At 38.2% G+C, this 27,016-nt stretch overlaps 1 protein-coding gene across 16 annotated transcripts in view; it reads left to right on the top strand.

The window, feature by feature from the left end:
* The window catches only part of BAZ2B (bromodomain adjacent to zinc finger domain 2B), a 115,405-nt gene that overhangs the window by 61,595 nt on the left and 26,794 nt on the right, over positions 1–27,016 (top strand). For 7 of the 16 annotated variants that reach the window (XM_064661775.1, XM_064661779.1, XM_064661784.1 and 4 more), the window contains 16 exons: positions 3,383–3,544; positions 4,625–4,818; positions 6,485–6,691; positions 7,374–7,772; positions 9,330–9,939; positions 11,102–11,398; positions 13,744–13,804; positions 14,324–14,432; positions 14,698–14,799; positions 19,589–19,799; positions 21,241–21,333; positions 21,454–21,515; positions 24,620–24,685; positions 25,420–25,485; positions 26,115–26,159; positions 26,410–26,442. In XM_064661775.1, coding sequence (XP_064517845.1) covers positions 3,383–3,544; positions 4,625–4,818; positions 6,485–6,691; positions 7,374–7,772; positions 9,330–9,939; positions 11,102–11,398; positions 13,744–13,804; positions 14,324–14,432; positions 14,698–14,799; positions 19,589–19,799; positions 21,241–21,333; positions 21,454–21,515; positions 24,620–24,685; positions 25,420–25,485; positions 26,115–26,159; positions 26,410–26,442 — 2,717 coding nt within the window. The remainder of the gene's footprint in view (positions 1–3,382; positions 3,545–4,624; positions 4,819–6,484; positions 6,692–7,373; positions 7,773–9,329; positions 9,940–11,101; positions 11,399–13,743; positions 13,805–14,323; positions 14,433–14,697; positions 14,800–19,588; positions 19,800–21,240; positions 21,334–21,453; positions 21,516–24,619; positions 24,686–25,419; positions 25,486–26,114; positions 26,160–26,409; positions 26,443–27,016) is intronic. The other 9 variants (XM_064661781.1, XM_064661780.1, XM_064661788.1 and 6 more) reach the window with 6 other exon arrangements.

The raw sequence follows: 27,016 nt of genomic DNA, 5'->3' as shown, positions 1-27,016 counted from the left end.
ACTCTGTGCTGTCCCATCAGTTTTATTTCTGAGTATATCTGTTTCTGTGCTGACAGAGTGCACTGTGGTTACTGTTGTATCCACTCAGAAAAGGTATAGGCTGTCCTAGAGAAATCCCACAGAGGTGTTTATGCTGTCAGCCAGCCAAAGACTTTTCCCGTGAATGACCCATCACTGAAGTTGTAAGATTCCTGAATGTACAAGCTACTCTGAAGCCAAGGTAGACTAATATTTTAGCCTGTTCCTAAACTGAGGTGTTCTTCGCTTCTGTGGTATTTAAAAAGCCCCATGAATGTCTGTCCAATCTCAATCTGATAATTAAATTATCCTAAAATTTAAAAATGCATTTCTCTAGTATCTAATAAAATAATTTTTTTAAGAATGAGCAATTATTCTTACTAAGAGAAGGTAAAGGCATCTTAATCTATGCATTAGAGAGATTCTTTTAATTCCAGTTTATCTCTTTATTTTCTTTGCAGCAATCAATAGTCTACTTAGTAGTTTCTGCAATAAATTTGATTGCATATTCTATCAAGTCCCCACAATACATGGTGAGTTAGGACTGGCAGTCTTTATGCTTTGCCAGGGAGATTAGACTACAAATAAATTATTTTGGCATATTCCCAGGTCAAAAAGACAAAGCACCTGTGTGAAACCATTATGGAATATATCACATATTGTTAGTTTAATTGGTTAATACAGACTAGTTGCTGAATAATTAAAGCATTCTAATCAAGTAAACAGGAACTTTACTTGCTTTCTTCTTGTTCACTCATTGCTGAAAATAAGAAGACACATTGGAAAAGTAAATTGACTCGAGAAAGAGGTTTAAATTCACCCTCACAAGAATGTTAGCAACTTTGAAAGAATATAAATCAACAGCTTTTTCTCATATGAGAACCATAGTTCAGTGTTTTGTGTCTATGAGAGCTGCCATGTTATGGATACTTTTTAAAATGCAGCTTAGGGGAGCTGTGCTCTGTGTGTGTTCATTATATTCTTACCTCTTCAGAGTTAATCATCACCAGTGTTTGTGCCTAAATTATGTATCATCTTTCTCAGTAGTGTGCAGTTTTATCAATCCCTTTCTAAAATTTTTTTTTTTGAAAATTAGTCCAAGTCTAGCATCTTTTAGCCTATGATTTATGAAGGAAAGTTGAAGAATGAGTTGAGTCCTTGTGTGTTTGGTTCTCTGAGAGCATATTTGGAGTTTTATTAAAATGCCTTGTGTTTTTGAGGTGCTTTACTGAGATATGCAGTGCTTTTCGTTTAAATGAAGAGTTTTTTTGATGTTTCTCTATTTGTGTGAAGGCTTTTGTTTTTCAAACCAGTGTTGGACTGGGTGATGTTACTTATGTATGTATAAACCATTTCCAACCTTTTCCAAGCTTTGCAGCTTTTTACACTGAGAGACCAGTACTAGGAAATCACTCACATAAGTAGTTTGGAATCATGCATACAGGGAGTTAGGAAGACTTACTGGTGTTGGGAGGCATGTAGAACGCAAACTTTGCTACCACTGTAATGATTAAAAGACAACAGAGAGAGGAGGAAAATACACAGTAATTTCTGTCACCCCAAGCAGTTCTCAGATTTGCTGTGTAAGGTGGAATTCCCTTAAATACCACATTATTTTGGTATTTCTGCTGATTGGCACATTGATACTTTGTGTTTATTTAAGTATTTATTCCTTTTTAGCTCTTTTGAAAAGCTTGCATTGCACCATGAAGTTCATTAATATTAACAAAGGCATTCACAGTTATCGTTCCTTGTTACTAAGAGACTGGCACTGTTGAAATGTACGTTGCCCTTTGGAGTAACGCTCTCAATCATTATCTGTGCAGTGGCTAGTAGAATTTCAAAAGCTGAGCTCAAAAATATTTAACCTATTTGAAGTAAGGCAAGAATGTTAAGGAGTGAGGTTTAATATGAGTCTTAGTTATGTGGAGCATGTCTGAGGTAAGTTAGTAACTTGAAGAGCAAATTTAATAGGAAAAATTAAGGAACTAATAGAATTAATTGCTAAACAGACTGTTAGTGTTTTCATCCAGTCAGAAAGCGGGAAAATGCCATTACAATTCAGTTTGTTATTACAAGACTTGGTTTCCATTTTTTCTTTATTTTATTTCTTCCATGTTTTTAAATGTGTATTTAAAAATGGATGGCTTCTCTTTTCTGGACACATTAGACAATGGCTTAGCTAGCACGCAATGCATCTTTTTATAAGGCCATAGTAATGTGTAATATAGTGTAAAGTTACCAACTCTTTTTTTTTGTGTGATGAAGAAAGATGATGAACAATCTCAAGTCTTCAAAGTATTATGAAACCTTGCAATGCAGTGTTGCTCATCAGCATCATTAAGAATCACCACTGTTGTCTGTGAGAGGGAAGCATTGTGGAAGAAGATACAGAAATGAGGTTTGGGTTGGTTGTGGTGGGTTTTGAGGGTTTTTTTGGTGATAATTTACAAGCTGATGTTAAAGACATTTGAACTACGTTCAAAATGTAGAACTGAAATACAGTGCATTCAAACTCAGGTCAAAAGTATAAGGAAATACTGTACACATCACCTGACATAGTTAGCATCAGTGCAGTTAAGGGCAAATGAATTCCTGCTGTTCTGTTCTTCTGGTTATGTATGCTTTTATATCTGGGAATTCCATGCTTTGTCTTCCATCCCCATGTTCAGGCTATCTCAAAAATTGAAGTTTAACTGTGAAACTCCTATGAAGTTTCCTTTATCAGGATTATAGAATTTCTGGTCCTTTGTTTTTTGTCTCTCATCTATATTATTATGAATTCTTGCCTTGTCCTAACTTATGAACACGTCCTAACTTGCTATACTGTGCTTGCTCTCTTCTGTTCTGCCCTTTCCCAACCTTCCAGGTGTGCAGCAGCTCAAATAAACTCTCTTTTTACTTCTTTCTGGTCACTTCCTGTTTTCTTTTTCCTTTTCACTTCTTTCTTCCTTTCTGCATTAGATTCACTCTCCTTACTGTTTAAAGTATGCACAGCTCCACCTATTCTTAGGTTTTACCTGTAATTTTTACAATCCAGTTCATCTAGCTGTGTTATTTTTTTTCTCTTGTATTTATTTTCAGAATGCATATAAATAAAGCTGATGGCTTTAATGCCTTAAGACCAGAGTTGCTGCAGGAAATGTGTGTCGTTTGAGAAGTTCCAAACTGTTTTGTTTTACCTCTAGATTTAATAAATCTGCTTGCTTGCTCCCTATCTCTCTTGATATCGATATGAATGCATATATATATACATGCACATATTATATATATGCATATATACGTCTATGCAATATACTTACTGAAATATTGAAATACACTGTTTAAACAACTGAAGTTTGTTTTCGTTTCCTTTGTGGTGCAGAGTGGTGGCGAACAGCAGACACGCACTCTCGTCCCGGGGCAGCTTTTTTCCCACCACTCTTGGGAATTCCACCACTGTTTGCACCTGCTGCACAGAATCATGATCCTGCTTCATTCCACTCGAGAACTACGGGAAAAAGTAGTCGGAGCAGTACAGACAAAGGTAATGGCTGCAATTGTAGAGGGAATAATCATGTTGAACTTCTGCACATGCAGAAGTTGGAATTTGAGCTTTACCTTTGATCATTCTTCCCTCTTGTAAACAGTTCTATAAAAATTGATCCTGTTAGCTAAGCATGAGGCATACAGGTGTGAGCTTTCAATAACAAAATATTCTTTTGCTAATATTTCCCTCCCTCTTCTTCCTTAGATAGTGTGTCTGTGACTGAGTAGTAGGGAAAGGTTTTCTTTTAACGTTTGCAGTTTCTTTAGGAGGCCTTGCAGAGTGACTCCTGTTCCTGTACACATCTGAAGTAGGCACCAGGCCTTGTTGTGGGGAGCACGGAGGGAGAGATTGCTGCGGCTGCAGGGTATTGCTGAAAAGAGCCCCAGGACAGCATGTTCTTGCTCTTCAGTATTTATGTGGTATTGCACGCCTTTGGAAGATGTGAGATACATTGGTTTGGTGTTTGATACTAGGTCTGCTCAGCTTAGAGGAGAAGAGGCTGAGGATGACCTCACTGCTGTCTGTGGCTTCCTCATGATGGGGGTGGAGAAGGAGGTGCTGGGTCTCAGCTCTCAGGTGTCTGATGAGAGGACACAAAATGGTATAAAGCTGCAGTGGAGAGTTCATGTGGGTGTTGGAAAACGTTCACAGAGAGGGTGAACAGGCTCATTTGGACAGAGCTCTTAGATCTGTGGTTTAAGTTGTCCTGTGTGGAGTCAGGAGTTGGACTTGATGGTCCTGACAGGTCCCTTCCAACTCAGCATATTCTATGATTCTATGACTTGAAAATGGACAATTTCAGATTTTTTTCTCCCCCCTCCCCCCACCCCGCATCTCTTACAGCATTAATTGTGTTTGTCCTTTAAATCATGGGTGTTCTGTATGTTTAAACTAACTCCAAATTGAAATGACACTTGGATAACAAATTTTTGGTATATGTGGGGAGTAACCTGTAAGTAGTCTAGTATGTTGTTATGTGTTTATGGAAGCTAGGTTAGTGTGACTGGAGCATCTCAAAGAAAGTATCTGCTACTTCAGATTTATTTAAGTGTCACTTTGTGAATCTGTCATCTTCAGGTGTAAATGGATCACTGAATGGGAGCAGTACCACTGCAGTGTCTGCTGTCAGCACGTCCGTGCTCTCCACGAGCATTGCAACGTCAGCAGGACAAGGGAAAGCTGTGACCTCGGGAGCAGGAGGGCGCAAATACAACCAGGAGCAAAGCAAAGTTCAGCTTCTGGACACCAGGGCTGACAAAATCAAAGATAAGGTAAATACACAGAAAGAAACTGAAGATTCAGACAAAAATTGACAGAAGTGTTCTGCAAACAGTAGCATTTTTAAGCCAAAATGTTTTGGGTTCTTCCTCTCTTTGCCTGTTTTTATTTTTTTCTTTTGAAATTTCAGTCAGCATGCTTGTCAGCATTGCTATCTTCTCCTTTGTGCAACCATTTGTCTTGAACTGTAAATTCTGTACGATTGATAGACTTTCTTTTGATGTGGGCACTGATTTTAGACTCCAGTTTCACTTGATTAAATACTGAGTTGCTGTAAGATGATGGACTAGATGGACAAGTAGCTTTCTTGAGAGTGTTTTGCTCTGTATCTTAACATTTAAGTTTTCTGTCTGGAGCAGACAAGTTTCAGGTTCTCAATGGTTTTGTTTCCTAAGTTCTATTTGTAAATTTTCTAATACTGAAGTGGAAGTGGTTCTTCCTAGTCTTACTCGACATTTGTAATGCTGACATTTCTGACTTTCCTCTGAAACTTAGAGGTAATTGGTATTTGTAAATGTAATGATTTGAACAAGCTTTCCAATGAAAACATAGAAAATACTCTAAATGAGAATTCCATCATGAGGAGGATTAACACACTCCACCATCACCCCTCCCCCAAAAATCTGTATTTTTATTTCAGTGTGCTAGAATGAAGCCATGGCAGGAATTGAAGTCAGAGGAATAAGTAAGGGGGCATATGGGAGTATTTTTTGCTGGGCTTTGTACAAATGATGTTACATTTCTAAATTTCAAATATAACAGCTCTTGCCTCTTCTTCTAAAAGGTATGGTTTATTTTAAAACATTTTAGCTATACTTCTCTAAATGTTCCTTTCTTTAGGATTTTGATTTTTTAGTATTCATCTTCTGACTTCCTCAATCATCTTCTTAGTTGTAGTTTCCTTTTGAGGATGATATCTAAAAAAAATGTAAAAATCAATTTTTAGTTTTTTTTTTTAAAGAAGGCAAAGCTGATCCAAACTGCTTTTTACAGTTGATGAAAATCTAAAGAGTTACATTTTGTGCAATTTTTTCTTCCTGAATTGAATTCTAGTCCTGTTGTCCTACCATCTTGGGGAATCCTCAAGTGCAGTCTGATAGTAACTTGTATTCTGTGAATTTTTTTGCCTGTAGTGTTTGAAAAACAACTTCTCAGTTGATAGAAGCATTGATCATCAAAGTTGTAGTTATAAGTTCTCATCCAGTTTCTTTTGTCTTGTGCGTGTATGTGATGATTCAAAGGGTTGTACGTAACAGTGATAAACCAAAAATGTGTCCGAAAAGTGACTTTAACACTGTGTGGGATCCTCACTCATCACAGTATATTTGTGGCGTATCATGGTGTGTCTGTTGAGCATAACAGTGTTGGAGATAGATGTCATTGTGATGCTCTGATACACTGTCCGTGACCAGGCCTTAATTTGATGTATTGCTTTGAAATGTAGTGATGCCAACTGTGTGTGGTCAGAAGAATACTGCAGTGGAACTTTGTGACCAGTTTTTAATTTTCATCATCTTGTGAAACACTTTCTCTTTTAAGGACAGCAGATCACTGTAGTCCAAAGTCTCACTGTTCTTTGTTCCAAAGATTATGTGTAATAATAAGATTATGTAACAAATTAAAGCTGAACCATTAACAGAGAATTCATCTTTCTGGTAGAAGCCTAGAAAAAAAGCAATGGAAAGCTCTAGTAACAGTGACAGTGATTCGGGCTCCTCTTCAGACACCTCAAGTGAAGGCATAAGTAGCAGTGACTCGGATGACCTAGAGGAGGATGAAGAGGAGGAGGAGGACCAGAGTGCTGAAGAGAGTGAAGATGATGAATCTGATTCTGAAAACGAAGCACACCACAAAAGCAAGAACAAGGTAGGTGTAACACCCCACCCTGCTGCTCACAGTCCTGTCACTACAGGCTGTTTGTGACAAACTGACTCTTCCCGTCTGTGAAAAAATAGCAAGCAATATTTAACTGCATGTTAATAAATGCTAAGAATACTTTTTTTAGGTTTGCTTCAGAGTTTTCTGTTTAGGTTTTTTTTTGCTTCCTTTGTGTGTGAGCATGTCTATGTATTGCTGTTCTTTACGGGCTAGGAGTTTAAGAGCTGGTAGACTCTTATGTCTGTTGTAAAATAGGAAATACAAAGAAATTAAGTACTGTGTGTTAATAGTGCATTGGAAATATATCTTTATGGATATTGCTTCAGCAGTTGGTTTTTTCCTACTAGAATGGTTACTTTCCCTGGTAGGCAGCAGAATGAGAAGATTTGAATTTTTTTGTATCCTGTTAGGTTTACAGTCAAAAATACTTTTAGAACAACCATGGTTTAATACTCCTTCTCTAGTAAGCATTGTCTGCACATGCTGAAACTATCTGGGGGAGAAAACCTAACTGAACAATAAATATATTACAAGACTGATTTTAAAATTATTATTGTTGATTCTCTGCCTAGAATAGTATAATTGTTTCATGGAGACTGGTCATATGCGTTGTTTTTATCAAAGGATTTTTAACTTCTATAGTGAACAACCAAAAATACATATTTTGCAGGTGCTAATGCATAGTGATGTAACAGATACGAAAACTGACGGACAAAAAACACATGAAAAGTCTCAAGAAAAAAGAACACACCAGCAGATACCTCTTGTGTCTGATTCCCAGACTCACTCATCATTCCAGTCCCAGCAGAAGCAGCCTCAGGTTTTGTCACAGCAGCTTCCGTTTATTTTCCAAAGCTCTCAGGCAAAGGAGGAATCTGTGAACAAACACACAAGTGTAATACAGTCTACAGGATTGGTTCCTAATGTGAAACCTTTGTCTTTGGTACATCAAGCCAAAAAGGAAACCTATTTAAAACTCATAGTTCCTTCCCCTGATCTACTCAAAGCAGGGAATAAAAATACCTCTGAAGAATCTCTCTCTTTGACCAGCGATGTCAGATCAAAACGGGTGAGTGAATGTTTTGATTTGTGATCTGTGTTACTTGCTTAACAAGATGGAACATTGTGCTGTCAAGCTCTTTTAAATACAATGTGTTAAAATTATAAGTGTATATTTTTTCATAATCATGAAGTTTTTATGTGCCTTTAAAGTTAATCTGGATTTCTGAATGGTGTAAATTAATTAGATTGTGTGGGCCATGCATCTCTTAAGGACAATGTGCAGCTAAAATCAGTATCAAAATAAGGAATAAATCATGGATAAATCGTGTGGCTTGGATATTTTTCCTGTGCTTCTAGTTTCAGTGAGAATGTTGATTTAATGCTTCATGTATCTAGTATTGTAAGCGCAGCTTCACTTCATTTCAAGTTGGATAGTTTTAAGTCAAAGTAATTAAAATTACCTGTTTTAATTATGATTTTAAAAAAAGAAGCTGAAAGCCTTTCTTAAAAAAATGCTCCATGTAACCTCGAGTTTCGTTTGCTCTTTAAAGACAGATATTTAGGCGCTGATAGCTATTAAAAATCAGTAGGGCTATTTCCATAGATTCTTAGAATCCCAGCTTGGGTCTGGGTTTGAAGATGCCTAAAGACCATCCAGTCCCATCCCCTGCCATGGGCAGGGACACCTTCCACTATCCCAGGTGCTCTTTAGCTGGTGATGCTCATTTAGTGGTTTGATTTCTCTAAAAGATGTACTGGAGGTGTGCATTGTGTGAATATTTATTTTGGAGGTTTTCATAATTTCAGATTCAGTTTTAAATGTTAGTAAGTTCAAGAATGTATTATGCTTGACTTTATTTTTAAAAATTGATTGAAAAGATACCATCTTTATCCATTTTATTATGTTTTCCATCAAAGATGATGTGAGGTTTTTTTCTTTGTAAGAATCTTTAGACTACAGACAGTGTAAGCTTTACATGCATTTCTGAGCCACTACTGATTAAGTTTTACCTGGCAAACCTTGAAGAACTACTTTTTCAGTTAAAAAATTAGTATATCACAGCACTTATGACTAATGCCTTCTCCCCACCCCTGTTTATTTTTTTAATAAAATTTTTCTATGCCAAGAGTCTTCTGTTAGCTTTCTGCTGGTATTGTGGCTATTAGTGTTTAAAAATGCATTACCTTGCGCTTTTAAATGAAAAAATTATTAAAGGTAGTTTTACATTCACTAATGATATTATTATATACAGAAATAAGTAGTAAGTGGGGGTTTTCCTATACTGGTACACAAGAGTAGTCTCTTTCTAAAAATTACTATTTTCAAGAGACTTAATATATTTATGAAAGTCACTGTCTAGAGCAATATAGCATGTGAGAAATATTCTCTACATAATTTGGATCAACTTAGTCTTGATTTCAATTTGTCTTTTCCTACTTGATTTACAGTGAAAATCATGCAAGATTTGTGTAACTTGTGGTTACTCATCTCTTCTGTGTAGCCTGCTTTTGACGTACTGAAAATAGCTTAGCAGATGTTTATAATTTCCTAGTGTTCACCTGCTTGAATACTAAAGAAAACCAAACACCTCCACATTTTATTCCTGTTTTCTTATTTCTTTAGGAACAATATAAACAGACATTCCCAGCAGCACAGCTAAAGAAACAGGAATCATCTAAGAACCTGAAGAAGGTTATCGCAGCTTTGTCAAGCCCCAAATCAACATCAAGTTCACCAGCTCATCAAAAACTGACATCCTTGGAAAACAACCATTCTAACCCATTCCTGACAAATGCACTTTTAGGTAATCACCAACCCAATGGAGTTATTCAGAGCGTCATCCAGGAGGCTCCTCTTGCACTCACTACGAAACCGAAACCCCAGACCAAGAGCAATGAAAGTGTAGCCATTTCTAGTAGTGCCCCCTTTTCTTTGCCAGTAAACTTGAGTGCATGTGGGAAAAAACCAGCTGGTAACCGGACACCTGTAATGCCCTCTACCTCTCCTGTGTTACCTGGTTCAGGAAAGGATAAACCAGTCAGCAATAATGCAGTAAATGCAGTAAAACCACAACACCGCCTCCATTCTGCAAAACTGGTGGTGGAGCAGTTCAGAGGGGTAGACTCAGATGCCCCCAGCAGTAAAGACTCTGACGACTCAAATGATGATGACGACGATGATGAAGATGAAGATGAGGACGATGAAGATGATGATTCTGATGATAGCCAATCAGGTGGTTTAACCTTTTTAATAGGAAAAGCAAAAAGTTTATTTTTTGAGTTTTGAAAACATGCATTTCCCACCATATTTTAAAATAGGGGTAGGAAATATTTGGCCATCATGGCCCACACTGTCCTACCTATATCCTTGAAATGAGCACATCTCCCCATCCCCATTATATCACACCCAAAATCATGTTTGGAGTGTTTTGATACTTGGTCAGCTGTCCTAGTAAGGTGGCTCCACAGCCTTCTGGAAAGGCTGTCAGAGTCCTGCCTTCCACATAAGTCACCTGGCCTGTAGCTCATGTCCTGCTGATGTGACAAGGTGCTCAGGATGGGATGGAAATTGTCTGGTTGGTGGTTAATGATTCTGGCAGGCAGAGCTTAGGCTTCCCTAACCAGAGAGGGACTAAACAAAGGCCTTCAAATTGTCAAGAGTGGCAAGAAAAGCATGTTTCTATGCCTCATTCAGGAGCACAGTAGTCCATGAGCAAGAACTTGGACAGTTCTAGGGGCTGCAGTCCAGACTATTATTTTAAAGGCTCTTTTAAACAAGAGCAAGGACTGTTTTAAAGAGTTGATTGTATTCACAGTTACTCCTTTCTCCCCTGTGAGCTGATATCCCTTGGGTCCAGTCTCCACCTTCATTATTCTCTTTCCTTCTCATCCACATAGCCTGTACTAATCTTTTTCTCTCACAGCTGTAACCCATCTTTAGTTCCTTACCCTGTGTATCCTTGATTGTAACTCTTCCTTTGCCCAGATCGCCGTACTTCCAATTCTGACACCTCTCAGCCAGTTCTGTTGTTTTCTTCCTCTTCATGATGGATTTCATACCCTGTGAAATGCCCTTCTTGGGATAGTGCCCAGCTATTGCCTGGCTAACAGAATGATTTAGCTATAGCTCATTCTGGGGTGAACAGACTGCAGCTTCTGTCACTCATCTCTTCCCATTCAAAAGAACAGTGCATTATTATGCAGAATTACTTTATGCTGTCATAGTTGTAGTAATTGTAAAGTTCAGGTAGTTAATTATAACCTATTTATAGTCAGGAGGTGTTATTAAAAACATATATAATAAGACAAATGACTTTTCAAGTGTTAGAACTTTAATGTACTTTCCAGTAGTTATCAAGTCATAATGTGCCTTTTGCCACACTTTTTTTTAAACAGAGTCTGACAGTAATTCTGAGTCAGATACAGAAGGGTCTGAGGAGGAAGATGATGAGGATGATAAAGACCAAGATGAATCGGATACAGACACTGAGGGAGAAAAAACTCCACTGAAACTGAATAAAACGTCCTCTTCTGTGAAGAGCTCTTCCATTGGTCTTGCAGCTCATTCCACCCCGCTCAATCTCCAAGTAGCAAAGTCCCCCAGCTCGGCTCCAGCTGCCTTATGTCCCGAGTCGCAGCCGGCGGTGTTCCTCGGGACAGCGCCCGCCGCCCTCCCGCCAAGTGCCCACTGTGGTATCTCCATGTCTTCTCTTATAGTACCTGTATCAGCTGAGGTGCATGTGTTGTAAAAGGGGTTACAGTAGTAGTCCAGGTGCTGGTATCAAGTGATATCTCAAGAAGGAAGGTTTTTACCATGAGAACAATTATTCAGTGAACAGCCTCCCCAGGGATGTGTCAGAGGCCCCCTCACTGGATATTTTCAGGTGCCAGTTGGTCAGAGGACAAGATAGTCTCAGCCAGGCTCCCTTTCCCATGAAAGGTTGAACCAAGTGTCTTTTGACACTTTGTCCCTTCCAACCTCAGCTCAGTTCAGTGACTCCGTGATTGTTTCATGGGTGTTTGTAGAAGACATTAAAGTGAGTCAGCAGAATTGCAGGTTCTCCAGACTAGAACATTATACTTAGACCAGGACATTTTAGCTCATGTAATTATTTGACAGAAGGTAGGATGAAATAGCCAGAGTCAATATTTATTACATTAAAACTCTTCATTATTTAGTCTTTGTTATTTACTGTTTTATTCTAAACTAGTTATTCTTATTTATTTGTAATTTCTGGGCATTATAGGAGGCATTCTGAATCTTCTGTTTTTGCCCCTTCCTTGACAAATTTTGTAACTGTATTTTGTCAGAGTATAACTTTATTCATTATTATTTAAAAATTCTCAGTAGAATTTATGGTTTTTTGCAAGGACTTATTTTTGAAAGGTTCGTGAAAAGTACATTTAGCATTTGCCTGATGTTACCTAGTGTTTAAAATTCTTTATTTGGTGACTAATTTGTAAGATTTACTAATTACTATGACTACAGTAAAGAATGCATTTTTGAAAGTCACACTTGTTAATTTGCATGGTAACAATGAAATTGCATGAATTAGAAACTTGATGTTTAATCAACATGCATATAAGTAGATTTTTAAATGAGGACATGCGCTTATAAATAGGTTTTTATGTTTGGATTCGGTGGAATAGGAATTTCATTCCATGTCATCAAGGGCATTAGATTTGAAGCAGCATAATGTGATCTACTTCATATTTTCCCCAGAAACAGGCCTGTTAATTGTACAGTCTGTAAAAGATTTCCCATGGATTAGAAGTAGTCCAAATTGTTAACTTACAAAGTTCAGGGATCTGTGTTAATTTATGATGCTTTGAAAAGACTGATAGCAGATTTTTGTCTGTTTACAGGGGTAGGAGGTAGAATATGTTAGTTTTGTGTCCTTGTTTTAGATGTAATAGTACTCACCTAAGAATCACCTAATAAGAATCACCATAATACACCAACATATGTTTGTGTCCATTTTACCTAGAGTTGGTCAGTCACTGAAGAGGTCTTGTGGTCTCTTCGCTGTGTTGTTTTGCATTGGACAGCTCATTTTTCATGTCCCTTGTGTTTGGAAGAGAAGCCTCCCTCTGTCCCTCCCTCCCTCCCCTGTGACCCTTTGCAGTACTGCAATATTCAGGCGGGGGAGGTTGAGTGCAGAGCTGTGCCTAAAGCTTGGCACCCAAGCACGGGCAGCTCCTCAGTGCTTATCTAGAGGACTCTTTGCACTACCTGGAAGCAGCTGCTGGCATGTCACCTGGAGCTGTGCCCTGGCCTGGTGTGACCTTCCCAGCTGTAGGAGCTTGGAACCAGGGCTTCAGTTTGATAATGGAACTCACTCAGGGAAGAGATGTGGCACATTTTTGACACAAGGTCCAAACTATCTTTTTGAGAAGTGCATCTTCCAGAAGTTGTTCTGTGTACATAGTTCATGTCCTACAGCTGTCTGAGAGGCCTGAGAAAAGGACCAGCCTTTGGCTCACACTAAAAACCCCACATTTGGTAATTGTCTCTGTGATATTATTGATTCAGTCTCTTCACTAGCACCAAACACATCATCTGTTTGTACTTGGAAAAGCTGAAATAGTCCTGAAAATTTTTCTGCATTTGGCAGGTAACTGCTGTCTATGCACAGTACTCTAAGAAGACTGAACCTATTAGAATGTATGGATCTTTAGAGTGTTTTCATTTGCATCTTCTGTACTGAAAAAAATCATGTATAGTCTAGAAAAAGAGGTGTGCAAGGAATTATTTTAGCAATACACAAGAGCACCAAGCAAAGCGAGTCGTTAAGTATGGAATAGTTAGGTTTTTCTGTTCACAATTCCAGAGAAAGAGGTTACAGGAAACTTAGAGGAAAATGTATTTCAAAAGGAGAACAGCTGCAGTGATTTTTCTTAGTAATTGAGGTACATAACGCCTAGAATGAAACAAATTATTTATCTTTTGTTTTGTGAATACAAACCTAGAAGGTACATTTTAGGAATGTTTTCATTTTGTAAGTTCTGTTAGGTGTTAATCAGAAATTCTGTTTCAGGTATTTCAAAAAAACGAAGAGTAGCAGATGAACGGGAGCTGCGTGTTCCTCTCGAATATGGGTAGGTCGTGTCTGTACTTGCCTTGCCTTAAAGGGAAATAATACCTTCAAAAGTCAGTGGGTAAAGAAATGACAGTTGAAAAATTTTTGAGGCTGAATAATAAGGAAAGGGCTTCAGCAATTTAGATTTCCGACTTCCAGTGACTGGGTCAACATATCTTGTGTGTTAATTTTTGTGCATTACATTTGCTATTTTGCAAACATGACCTGTCTCTTAGCAGTTTTATCACTGGAAATTAATCCCGATTGCTAGATCTGAGTCAATAGAGACTCCAACTAACTCCCTGAAGTATAGTTCTAAGCCATTTAAAATCTGGTAATATGTAAGTAGCTTGATATAAGTAAATCCCTATATACAGTCGGTTTGGATAATCTGCATAATAAAATTTTCTGATTTTGTCTGATTTGCGATACTATAGTCACATTCTCCTCTTTTCTTTTTTTTGTACAATTCTTAAGTTGACATGAATTACTTTTTTAAAAGTGTGTTGTTGTATGCAACTATTTCATATTACTCTAGCTGGCAAAGAGAAACCCGAATCAGAAACTTTGGTGGTCGTCTTCAAGGAGAAGTAGCATATTTTGCACCTTGTGGAAAGAAGCTGAGACAGTATCCTGAAGTAGTAAAGGTACATTCATTTTTTAACTTCTCTGTTCTAATGTTACTAAGCATGCCTGCAATTAAAAAGTGCAGTTTTTTTCTCTCCAGTAACGATATTTATTTCCTGTGATATGAGGTGTAATGTATCTCAGTCTGTTACTGATTTGAACTCTTATAAATGCATATCCCTTTGACAGAATGTGCAAAACATTACACTCACAAAGTTAGCTGTACGTCAAAGCTGGGTTGTAATTATTTACAAGCTGAAGTGGAAAAATATGTGATTTTTTCAGTATCTCAGCAGAAATGGAATAATGGATATCTCAAGGGACAATTTCAGCTTCAGTGCAAAAATAGGAGTGGGTGACTTCTATGAAGCCAGAGATGGACCGCAGGTATCCACTTTTTAAAAAGTAAAGTCTTTGATCCAAGGAGCTTTAACTTAAGTGTAGGTGAAGTAATTTTTGCTGCAATCTGAAGCATTGCCTGTTTTTAGCTAATTATTTCTAAAACTTATGCGTGTTTCTTTAATAGTAGTGAGATTGAGATGCTGAGAGCTGGACCCAAGGCAGTGTTGAAAGCTGTTCCCTTCAGTGCTTTTGTTTGGAGGGAGCAGGAATTCACACTCTTTAATGATCAGCTCTGATCCTGGATTGGGCTGGTACAGAAACTCTGAGCTACCTATTCTGTCTTAGTGTGCAGATATTCCTGACTTAAACCTTTATGTCTTCCTTTATTGTGGACAAGCTCTATCAATAGTAGTTTATATGTATGCGTTAAATCCCACTCTTCTCATGTGTTCATGTGCATGATTTATATATGTGTATGTGTGTTTGTATATATGTGTAAAATGCATGTTTATATGCAAGTGTGTCCTTATCAAGAACACTGACTGAGCATATTGAGACTTAAGGAAAGGAATGCAGGGCTATCTCAGCTACGCTTTACAGTGGTAGAACTGTTAGACTGTGTGTAGATAAACCACACAAGGATAAGTAAAACTAGAAGTTTAGGGAAATTGTGTTACTGTGTTTGTGCCATGCTGTGTTACTGTATTTTGGCCTTGTTGCCATTTCTTCAGGATGCCCACCAAAGTTTTTGGACTTCTGTCAGTGAATATATTTGCTTCTTTAAAAGAAAAGCGTTCTGAACATGTTACTAGCTCTCAGCAAGTCTTGAATTCAGGCTCTAGTTAAGCTTTATGTCCTTGTGATACCATGTAGAAATATGTAATGTTTGCATGGTATAAATTTGAAAGCATTAAAGACTGAGTTCACAGTAAGCAGCTACTTCTAGGTGGTGCTTACTGATTCCTGGCTTACAGGGTAAAACTTTGCTAAACTTGTTTTGTGTTTGGCCTTCAGAAAACAGCAGTTACGAGTTCCTGTAGTTGTGAACTTCATTTCGTACCTGAATTGCTTGAGTGAAATAATTCTTTGTACTGTGAACATAATGTATCTGCTCACTTTTTACCCTGTTACCTTTTTTGTGTCTCTTGCCCATATTACTTCATTAGTGTTGTCCCCTTCTCTAGTTATCTGTTTCTTCTCCCTTTAGTTCATGAGTTTAACCGTGATCTATAAAACTTGAGAGCGAAGGCAGTGAGAGGGGCAGATTTCTGCTGGCAGGGTGAATGTTAAGTTGCTGCACATAAACTGTAGTTTCTACTGATAGAGTTTGTGCTACGTTCTACTGAGACTTGGGTAAACAAAGGAAAAGTTTTTTTTTAGAAAAAGAGACTGAGGGCAGCTGTGTCAGCTGTGCTAAAATGTCTTTACATTTTATGTATGAATGAAAAGTTTATAATGTAAACATAGGAGCTGCACTCAGACTGATAATATGCACCCAGCAAAACAGTATGTGATACTGATACTTGATGAAAAGAATTTACACCCTTTTTACTGCAGTTTTTTGAATTGTCCAGCTTCAAAATAATATGTGACAATCATATCTTCATGGATATCTGGAGGTGATTCCAGGAATTTTATATCTGCATTTGTGGTAGTTTTGATTATTCTGTACAGCCTTTTGTGGTTATTCTTCCTTTTCTTTGTTCTATATTTCTGTCACCTTTTGAGATATGCAGTATCCAGAGGGATGGGGTAAGTTTCAGAGAACTCTAAGATGGAACAAGATGTGAAGAAAATTATCTTAAGGCTAAATCAGTTATACTGAAGAATTACCTATAGCAAGCCAAAAATCTGTGGATTACCTGCTTCTGATAGTGCCTGTGTTTGTTACTTGCGGTACGCAAGCAACCAGATATTACAGGTTATTCAAAGAGCAATTAAATGCTGTAACAGAGAAGCAGATCTGGCAGAAGTGGGCCATGAAAGAGTAGGGTTAGAAGAACATTTGAAGTTTGGCGAAGTGGTGGTGGCAAATGTGAAAATTCAGTGACAGGACATGGAAGCTTTAAACTGCTGTGATTTAGAAAGATTATTGCTGTGAATGTGATTTGGGGTGCTAAAGAGGACACGGGTCCTCATGAGTTTAGGTAATATGGGTAGGAGTGTTTGTCCTATTCTGAGTTCTGCAATTCATTTTAGAAAGCTTTGTTGTTAATTTTTCCTCGCAAATCTAATCTGAAATTATTGTGGATTTTTGCTTCATGTAAAGTGCCTATGGTTTTGTTCATTATTTTGGGTAGCAGGATTTGAGCTTGATTCTGCTTCCACATGTACTTGTCTGGTGCCTTTTTGGCAAATGTCCTGATTCAGCACGGTGTTGCAGTACATGGTAGATGCTCAAAGGTGAGAAATTGAATGCAGTTCTTGTTTTGATTAGTTTCAGCAATAAAGTACAACATTTCACAGTGTAATTCCCATTATTTCTCTAATGTTTGAGTGGCAAAGCTTAGATTTTATGGAGGCCTGTGATTCTCCTATATTAGGGCTCAACCCCCATATTTTTCTTTGGAATATTGAAAATCCACACAGAGTATTAGATTGTACGTTTTTTTAATAGAAATGTATTTTGAGTTAGGTTTTAAAAGATGTCTGAGCACAAAATGTAGATGGTCAGTCACCTCTTGCTTAACCCTTAATGGCTTTGTTCTGGACTATTTTTGTCTTGTCCTCTCTTAAACTTGTGGAAAGTTGTGCATGCACAATGTCCTTTGTCAGGACATTAAACAGTCTTCTCCCCATTCCCTGAAACACCTGCTCCTTTTGCCTATTGAACTTGCTCCTACCTTCATTTGACAGCCTCTAGTTTCTCTTTTAGGTGGCATTAGGAAAATGTAATACGCGTAATACGTGGGCTCTGGCACTGACGCTCTTGCAGACCTCTTACCTTCCTTTTCTGTGTATTTGTTATCATTAGTGTCAGTAACCACAGAACATACAAATACAGAGCAAGAACGATTTCCATTGCAGGTTCTAAAGTACTTCTTGAATTATGGCTACTTCTTTCCTCTGATTTTTGTTTTGCCTCCCCTCTCCTGGCATCTGTTTTTTATGGAATAAGATTTTCTAGGCTGGAAGTTGGTGTAGGTGAATAAGTACAGTATTGAAGCTACCTCAATAAACTGAACCTGTGATAAATTGTAATTCAAGTACCAGGCAGGGAAATCAAAGTTACACCTGAGTAATACTCTTAAAAGATAGTAAGAGAACTTATGGTTAAGTGTTAGAGGTAAATATTTTGGGTTGAAAAGTCCTTAGGGGTGATGCATGATGCTGTACACAGTAATGATAGGTCATGGTTCTGAGCAGTGCATTTTCAGAACATAACTAATAACAAAGCCCTTTGAAATGTTTGCAGACCAAGTGTGACATGTACTCTTGGGATGGTCTTAACTGGGAGTACTGAGACTTAAAAAAAGGTATCTTTGCAGATACTGATAACTCCCTTGAAACCTGAATGTTTCACTAGCAAACTAATGCTTTTACTGAAGTTCTGTTAAACTTTAGTAACTGTGAAGAATGAGCACAACTAATTAAAGACAAATTGCCAGGATAAGCAAAAATCATTTATGTTATGGTACAGCAGATTTGATGTTAATGTTTATGTACATATAAATATGAAAACTTAAGCATTCCAAATGTATTTTTTCTGAACTGATATTTAATGAGTTTCTAAGTTACCAGCTTTAGCAGGCATTTTTGAAATCTTCTACAGATCTTTTTAAGGCAAGTTATGGAGAAGTCCCAAAGGATACTTAGCTTACATATTTTTCCCTGCGTTTCTCAAAAACTTGGGGAAATGGTAAAAGATGTTACAATTTTGAAATATGGATGTTCAATCAAACAGGATCAGCTAGACTGCGCTGTTTTGCTCAGTAGGGGCAATAAACTACTTTTCAGTAATCAATTAATGTAAAGCTATTTCTATGTGAGGATTAACTTGGGTATTTTTATGAACAAAGTATTTCAGTAGCTTCTTTTGTGATTCCACAAAATACTCTGGTAAGAACAGTGGGAGCAAGAGTGGAATGTACTGCTGCATACTTTCTTTAGTTAGAGAATAAATATATCTGTATCTGAATTTTTAGTTCAGATACATGGATGCTTAAAAGTTACAAACATTGATTGCTTCAAGTTGGCACAGAAATAAATTTACAATGGATGAGGAGAGAACTCAGTTGTGCTAAAACTTCAAGACTGAAATGCGTCTGTTTTTTCAACTCAGTTGTTGAGATCTACGCCACTTGAAAGCAGTATTTGAAAATACATTACTGCATTTGCTTGTTATGTATGTCGGAATTTCTGTGAACACTCAGTTGAAAGACAGCAACTCGGCTTGACACATTTTTTCATTCATGTTGAGCAGTAGATTATGTGAAAGCAGAATACTTGGTTTTGAGTTCACAAAATAAGAATCCATTTCACCTTTTAAAAAGGGTTGAGCAATTTGACGTGATCAGAAATAATTAAAAATAACATAGTAATGGCATACCTACTAGGTAATAACTTTGTATGTCATTGAATAGTCTTCAAAATCTTTCATAGTGGTGCAGTTTACAAAGTTCTGAGTGATAGCCTCTCAATATATAGCTTCTGTGCATCATCAAAGCGTTGTCCTACCCAAATAGTACATCACAGCTCTCACATGTTTTCTATCTATAACTTACTGGGGGGGGAAGTCTCTTGCTGTTCGTGTTCTCAAGTGTCTTAGAATTATTTGTCTTTTTTTTTGAATCTGTGTTTATAATACCTCTCTGTGAAATGTGTTGATTAAAAGGGTGTGCAGTGGTGTCTTCTGAAAGAAGAGGAGGTCATTCCCCGGATCAGAGCGATGGAAGGGCGTAGAGGCCGACCACCAAACCCAGACAGACAGCACTCCAGGGAGGAGTCACGGACAAGGCGCCGCAAGGGCCGACCGCCGAACGTTGGCAGCACGGAATTCCTGGACAACGCCGATGCAAAGCTTTTGAGAAAGCTCCAGGCTCAAGGTAAGAAATGTCTTACTGTTTTCACAAACAGAGGGTATTAGGATATAGAGAGTTAATGTTTTTCCTAAGGAAGAGTGATGTGTTTCACCAGGATATGAGTATACACCATTTGATTTGGGAAACTCGGTACATGCTTTTATTGAAGGCTTTTTTGAGATCAGTAAACGTGTGTAGGTTTTAAAGGAAGAAGTGAGCTTTAAGGTCCCTTCCAACCCTAACCATTCTATGATTATTGTCCTCGTACTGTGGCATGAGAGTCTTATTACTTTGGAGTTATCATTTGATACTAAGAATTCTAGTTTCTTTGATTTTTTTTTTAGATTCTTAGCTTGTTTTAGAAGTCCCTAAATTTTGCTCAATACAGTACATACTAGTTGAATGGAAGTACAGGTGTACTGTTTTGTCGTCCCTGTTTTTTGTAGTGTTTCCCATTGGTCCTTTTCAGGTGCATGGTGAACATTAACCACATCCTCCTCATGGATTGTGCCAGTTTAAACCAAGTGATCTTCTGTATCTCTTGGCCTGTCCATAGCTCATAGTTTAAGTTCTTGTCTATGACATAAATTCTAATTTCCAGCTACAGATTCTGTTTCAGTTAAGGTGTAACTGCTGCTTCTGTGTGCTTTCCCCATGGAAGCGTGAAGGTTTCCCTGTTGTCATTTACCTATTTACACTACTCTTGGTATCTACAGCATCATCTGACCTATACAAGGATTTTCTATATGTTTACCTGGGTCTTAGTCATTGCACAAGAAGTTGTATTTTGGGGAATGCTGTCAGAGAAGTCCTGGACCTCTTGAAAAGCAAGCTGAATTCAACTTCCAGAAAATCCTTTCTACAGCTGGCTTTTATCAGCGTGTCCATAAGCAGTTAATTCAAATTTCAGCAATACTATCATGTAGGGTAGCTTCAAGTGGTTACTAATTAGCATAAGAGTGGCTAGATTTAGGTAGCCACAGGAAAGAGAGGTGTGACTCAGATGAGTGTGCCCTCCCTGCCTTGTTAGAAAAGAATTAGATAATTACATGGGGGGACTTCAAGGAAAACAGCAATTCCATCTTTCTGAATAAAAGGTTGATATAATACTTTTGAAAAAATGTTTTTGCTTTAGAGAGAAAGAAGGAAATGGTTTTAAAATGGTGCAGCATTATTGCCCTGATTCTGTCACTTAATAGACAATTCTTTTCTTCCAAAAATAGTATTTTATTTTATGTAGAAAATATCTGTGTTTACACTGTGTTTTTACACTGTTGATGTAGTTACTGATACATGAGATGGCACTAAAGGTAGTCGATAGTGAAATTTTGTAAAAGTCAGCATGTACAAAAGAAATTCACTGTTTGCTCTGTCTTTACAACATACAAATGCCTGGAACATGGACTGTATCTTTATTGTTGGACAGCACTGTTTTTATGAACTTCATATTTTCTTTTTGTAACAGAAATAGCCAGGCAAGCAGCACAAATAAAGCTACTTAGGAAACTTCAGAAGCAAGAACAAGCACGAGCTGCCAAGGAAGCAAAAAAACAGCAAGGTAAGTATTACTTGTGGAAGTTTGTGCATGTTAGCGGATTATTTTGAAAAGCATTAATTAAAAGTAACCTGTCTCTTGTCACGTTCTGCTGATATTAATTCATTTGCTTTTGTTTGTTAGCTATTATGGCAGCTGAAGAAAAGCGAAAGCAAAAGGAGCAGATAAAGATAATGAAGCAACAGGTAAACTTTCTGTGATTCCTAAATGAGCCCTTTAAATTATATTTTGAATTATTGAATTAGGTGCTTCAAATATTTAGTAAATTACTAAGTATGCTGATAACAAAGTGTCTGTTTTAAATCTAGTGTTCAAGAGCACACAGTGTATGTTACTTAAAATTTTAAACTCCAGTAAATCCACCACTACCCACATGGCTGTTAAATCCCTTTAGGGTTGGGACTCCACCACTGCCCTGTGCAGCCTGTGCCAAAGCTGGACAAGCCTTTCCTTGAAGAAATTTCACCTAGTATCCAATTAAACCTCCCATGGTGCAACTTGAGGCCGTTCCCTCTTCTCCTGTCCCTTGTTCCCTGGGAGCACAGCCTGACCGACCCCCCCCCCGGCTCCCCCCTCCTGTCAGGGGGTTGCAGAGCCAGAAGGTCCCCCCTGAGCCTCCTTTTCTCCAGGCTGAGCCCCCCCAGCTCCCTCAGCCCCTCCAGCTGCTCCAGACCCTTCCCCAGCTCCATTGCCCTTTCTTCCCTGGACACGCTCCGGCACTTCAGTGTCTGTATTTGGTCTCAACATCCCAAACTCAAAATTAAGTATTAGTATTAGTTGCCTGTAAGTGACAGGGTGAGCAAGATTGAGCTGGCTTCCCGCCAAGTCTCCAAAAACTCAGTGAAAGTCCCTCCCCTACCTCCTTTGGGCAAAGAGAGGAAAGGAAAAAAATTATAGAAACTGAAACCAACTGAATTATACCAAAATATATGTGTATTTTTGCATATATACTGTTATATACAGTAAGGATATTATGTACAACTCCCAAGAAAGGGGAGAGGGGAAGGGAAAATGGGAAAAAGGGGCAAAAAGGGACAAAACCAAAACAAGTATGCACAATCAAGAAACCCGGTAACTAACGAAATAAAGACCTATTAGAAATCTCACCACTTCCCTTGAGAAAAGCAGGACGGCTGGGCGCGGCCCAGCACTGTCCCCTCACGCGTGGCAGACAACAGCAGGCACTGCAGCCTCAGCTCCAGAGAAGCAAGGCCGAGACAGGGACCCACCGTCCCCAAAGCTCGCCGGGAGAGAAAGAGCGAGGTCCCTCCTGCTGGCTTTATCTGTACCTCAGGTTACATAAAGGAATAGCATGGAATACTTCCTTGGTCACTTCCCTAGTTCCTTCCTGGTTACAAGCTGGTCTCCAGGAAGGCCTAGGGTGAAAACTGTCACACAGGAGAACACAGAGATGCTGCTTGCCACTGTAGGGAGAAAATCTGTGCAGCCAAAGCTCAGTTGGAGTTGAAGCTGACAAAGCTGGAGGGGACAATAAAAAGGGATTTTTCAAATACATTAGTGGCAGAAGGCAGTGTAGAAATAACATCAGCCTGTTAGAGGGTCAGGATGGTCACCTCACAAACAAGGACAGAGACAAGGCAGAGATGTTTAATGCTTTCTTTGCTGAAAAGTTTGTTCTGCATTAACTCTAGCCTTTGTGGAACTGAGAGGGTGTAGTGCATGCTCTCCACTTCTGTACTGTTTTTAAAGTGTAATGGGGGATAACAAGAGACTTAAGGTTTGTGCTGTGAGCTTCACATGGTGAAAATAAAAGTTCAGCACTGTCTAAACAAGACCTCTGAATTAATTTGCTGGATAATGTAGTCTTATGCTGGACTTCTCAATAATTTAAGGAGCTGGTAAGATTTGCCTGAAGTTTGTAAGACCTCATGTATTGGAACTCTGTTTATCAGGAAATTTCGTATGTCTTTCTCCTCTGCGATTGTTCCTTTACTGTTAAATATTTTAGATTATCTTTTCTTAGGGGCTTGATTTTGGTTTGTTATGTTTTGATAAAGAATATATTTACCTATGTGTTCTCCAGAAAGTAAGATTTTAGCGGTAGTCCATGTTCTAGAGTCTCAGACCAGCTCTCAGGTAAACAGTGTATTCCATACAGATGGGCTTGCCCTCACTGTCGGGAAAACATCTGCTGTTCCAAAGAAGAGCACTGAGCTCCATTTCAGGCTTCTGATCTAGGCCTCCCAGCCTGCAGGACTTTTCCATGGTCTGGGTTTTGCTGTTAAAACTTTACAGCAAGTTCAGCTGGATGTATTGCTTCTCTTCATAATGGTCCCTTCCCAGTCACTGTGGCTCAGGCAGTTCTTTTGAGATAATAAAATCTCAAATAATGGGCTAATGAATTTTTAATGTGAGCTAATTTAACAGACAAACCCATGCAGCACGGGAAATGTGAAATAATCCCAATGTTAGCAATGGTTGCATTTCTCAATCAATGTAGTAGGACTTAGTTCAGATTTTAGGAACTAATTCTCAAAAAAGAATAAATCAGAATATGATTGCACAGCATCTGTCTGTGGAGTGCACACATAACCTGATCATTTTCTTCTCTCCACATGGAACACGCTGAAATGTGTTGTACTGCCCACGGTTGCTATTCCAGTTACTTCTTTTGTTACGGCATGTTTACAACTCCATTCCCCAAACTACATAGGAAGGCATCCAAACTTGTCCTCAATTACCTGAATGCTTTAAAAATCTGTGGAAAGTGGAGTGTACTTGACTGGGCGTGTTACCCAGGTTCCTGAGGGGCAGTGTCACTGGCAGAGCACCTGCTTTGGGTTTCTCAGAGCTCGGGTTCCCTGTGCTGCCTGTGGGACTGAAAGGCTGCTGGACCTGAGGCAGAAAACAGTGGTTTGACCAAACCCCCTATTTCTTGGTCAGGAAGATCACTTCAAAACATCATATATTTCATGGCATAGCTCACACTTTGTTCATTCCTAAATAGCTCCCCCACTGTCAGCTAGAATTTGAATGCTGTTGGCTTGTTTACATTGCTATTAATCTTATCCTCTGAAAAAATAAAATAAAAAACTACGACAACGTAAACATAAGAACCTATGCATAACTAAGAGTAGGTTCCTTCAGGGTTATACCAGACATCTTTTAATGCTAGTAAAAATTCTATGGAAACAATTGACTACAGTGGGTATGAGACTTCATAACAAAAAGTATGTATAAACTTGGTCATTTTTCAAATGTAAGAATAAATTTGCTTTCTCGATATTTTTATCTTTTTTTAAAAGAAATAACTTTCTTACTCTTGTAGGAAAAAATCAAGCGAATCCAGCAAATCAGAATGGAGAAAGAACTTCGAGCTCAGCAAATTTTAGAGGTAGAAATAATGGCTCAAATGTAATTTTTGTGTTGCCATTTTAAAGAATGTTGTATTTTAACAGTCACATGTGTAGTTAGGCATATAACTAAATATAACAGCTCTAACAACCTGGATTTCCAAAGACCAGTTCAAACACGTGTCTTAAAATATTTTTCTTAAAAAATCTACTTTAACTGTACCCTAAATTTTGGAAATGTTCACTTAGGCTCATGACTTTCTACATGAAGTCTTGTATGTGCTAAAATTAACAGCAGAGCTGTTCAATTATTAGAGAACAAGTTTGCAGTAGCAGGATGTTCAAACAGTATAATGGTCTGCTCTGGATGTAGTGCAGTGGATCTAAAATACTGTCTGTATATATGCTAGAATATACTGATCCACAGAATGGGTTTGCTAGTGTACTAGCAAAGATAGATTGCTAGTTTTCAAGTCTTCATTGATGGAAAAATTAGTAACTCTTTGCCATTTATATTGTTTCTGTGTGTACTTGCTTTCTTATAATAGCCAGATGAAGCAATTTTGAGTAGGACTTGAAATTCTGGTTTAATTTTTAAGAAGTAAGTGAATTGGGAGTTGGTTCATCATGAAAGCTGCATTGAGGAAGAGATGTGTTGTAATGTACACAATAAGTGATGATGTTTTTTAACTTTTAAAGGCACATAACTTTATTTCTAGTCATATTGTTCTTGACTTGTGATGGTGCTGTTGTGTGACCTGTTTTGCATGCACAGGCAAAAAAGAAAAAGAAGGAAGAAGCAGCAAATGCCAAATTATTGGAGGCCGAAAAACGAATAAAGGTTAGTTTGGAGGAGCTCCAGAAACAAGAACTGTGTTATTGTGCATAATGTATGTTGATGTATAAAAAGCAGTAAATTTGGAAGAATAATCATGGCTAAGGAAACTGTACATAGACAGCACACCATAACATGTCCATGTGGTTATATAATTGCATGAAGCACGTGCAGAGGAGTTTGTGTATGTGTGACATACACATGTGTGAATATATAGAGACAGCACTTTTTTGTGTGCCATTACCTTGAGTTTTGCTTACATGACGCCTGGTTTGCACAACAGAATGCCCGTTCAGTAACATTATTCACAGTATTCTTTAAGCACACTGTATCAAAAAACTTTATTGTTTCTCAGCAAGCCTAGTCTCTTCTAGGCTGTATGCATACAAGACTGCAGAACTCTTACAAATACTGGCAAATATGGTGCATATAGGTACTTGCATGGCTGCTTTGGCATTCTCGGTGCGTTCTCACATGGACCTCCCAGCTCACCAGACTTCCTGTCGCGGACACTGTGCTCAGCTCATGGGGGGCAGGGAAGTTAGAATTCAACCCAGATGTGCTGTTTTTGTGTGGCAAAACTGTGCAATTTGGTCAGTAAATTTTAATAGATATTTTCAATATGCTTTTTTAAGGAGAAGGAGATGCGAAGGCAGCAGGCTGTTCTTCTGAAGCACCAGGTTGGTATATGTTCAGTTGACCAGACAGACTGAATGCCAATTGTGAGCTACTACTTTAAGCTGTATGGGGGTGGGGTGGAATCTTCAAAATAAGCAGTTTTAAAATTCTGGGTTTGATTCCTGCACAGATTTTCTTTCGCCTTATGATTTGTTGCTTTGCTTTGGTATTGGGGTCTTCTGGGGGATTATAAAGTGGTTTTATGACTTTGTGATTTCTGTTTCATAATGTTGTGCCAACTCTTTCTACCAGGAGTTGGAGAGGCATAGACTAGATATGGTATGGGTATGTTTATTTTTGTACATCTAACACCGCATTGTGATTTGGTTGTGATATGGTTGTCATAGCAATGCATAAAATGTAGCACTGGCTGCTGTCATATTACATACTGCTGCATGGCTTTACAGCACAGTGCATTGCATACATCTGCTTGTCTTGTCTGTTCAGGGAAAAAAAGGACATGTGTTGAACATGTGTATAAATTGAACATGGCAATAACTAAGTGAGGTTTTAAACCAGAGATCTATGTTACTGATGTCCTAGTAGAAATTTGACTACTATATAAAATCAGGGATTAATGCAAAATTAATAGATAGTCACTTGTATAATTTTTGCAAGCCTTGTCCCATTCACTGGGAATGAATCCAGATATTTTAAATACAATTTGAATTAACCTGTTTTAGAATCCAGGATGATGTCTTCCCTAAGTTTCTAAGATACTGAGAAAATTAACTTTCAGCCGGTGGTAAATTCATGCTGTTACAACTATACAGTGAAACATTAGAATGTAATCCTGGCCTCACCCAATCAGATGGTAAAATTCTCATAGCCTTTGCTGGGGCCAGGATTTACTCTGCAG

This window comes from Pseudopipra pipra, chromosome 7, assembly GCF_036250125.1.
Source record: "Pseudopipra pipra isolate bDixPip1 chromosome 7, bDixPip1.hap1, whole genome shotgun sequence".
In the NCBI taxonomy this organism is placed as follows: domain Eukaryota; kingdom Metazoa; phylum Chordata; class Aves; order Passeriformes; family Pipridae; genus Pseudopipra; species Pseudopipra pipra.
The sequence above is the reverse complement of the archived record's forward strand: the minus strand, read 5'-3'. Positions and strand labels throughout refer to the sequence as shown.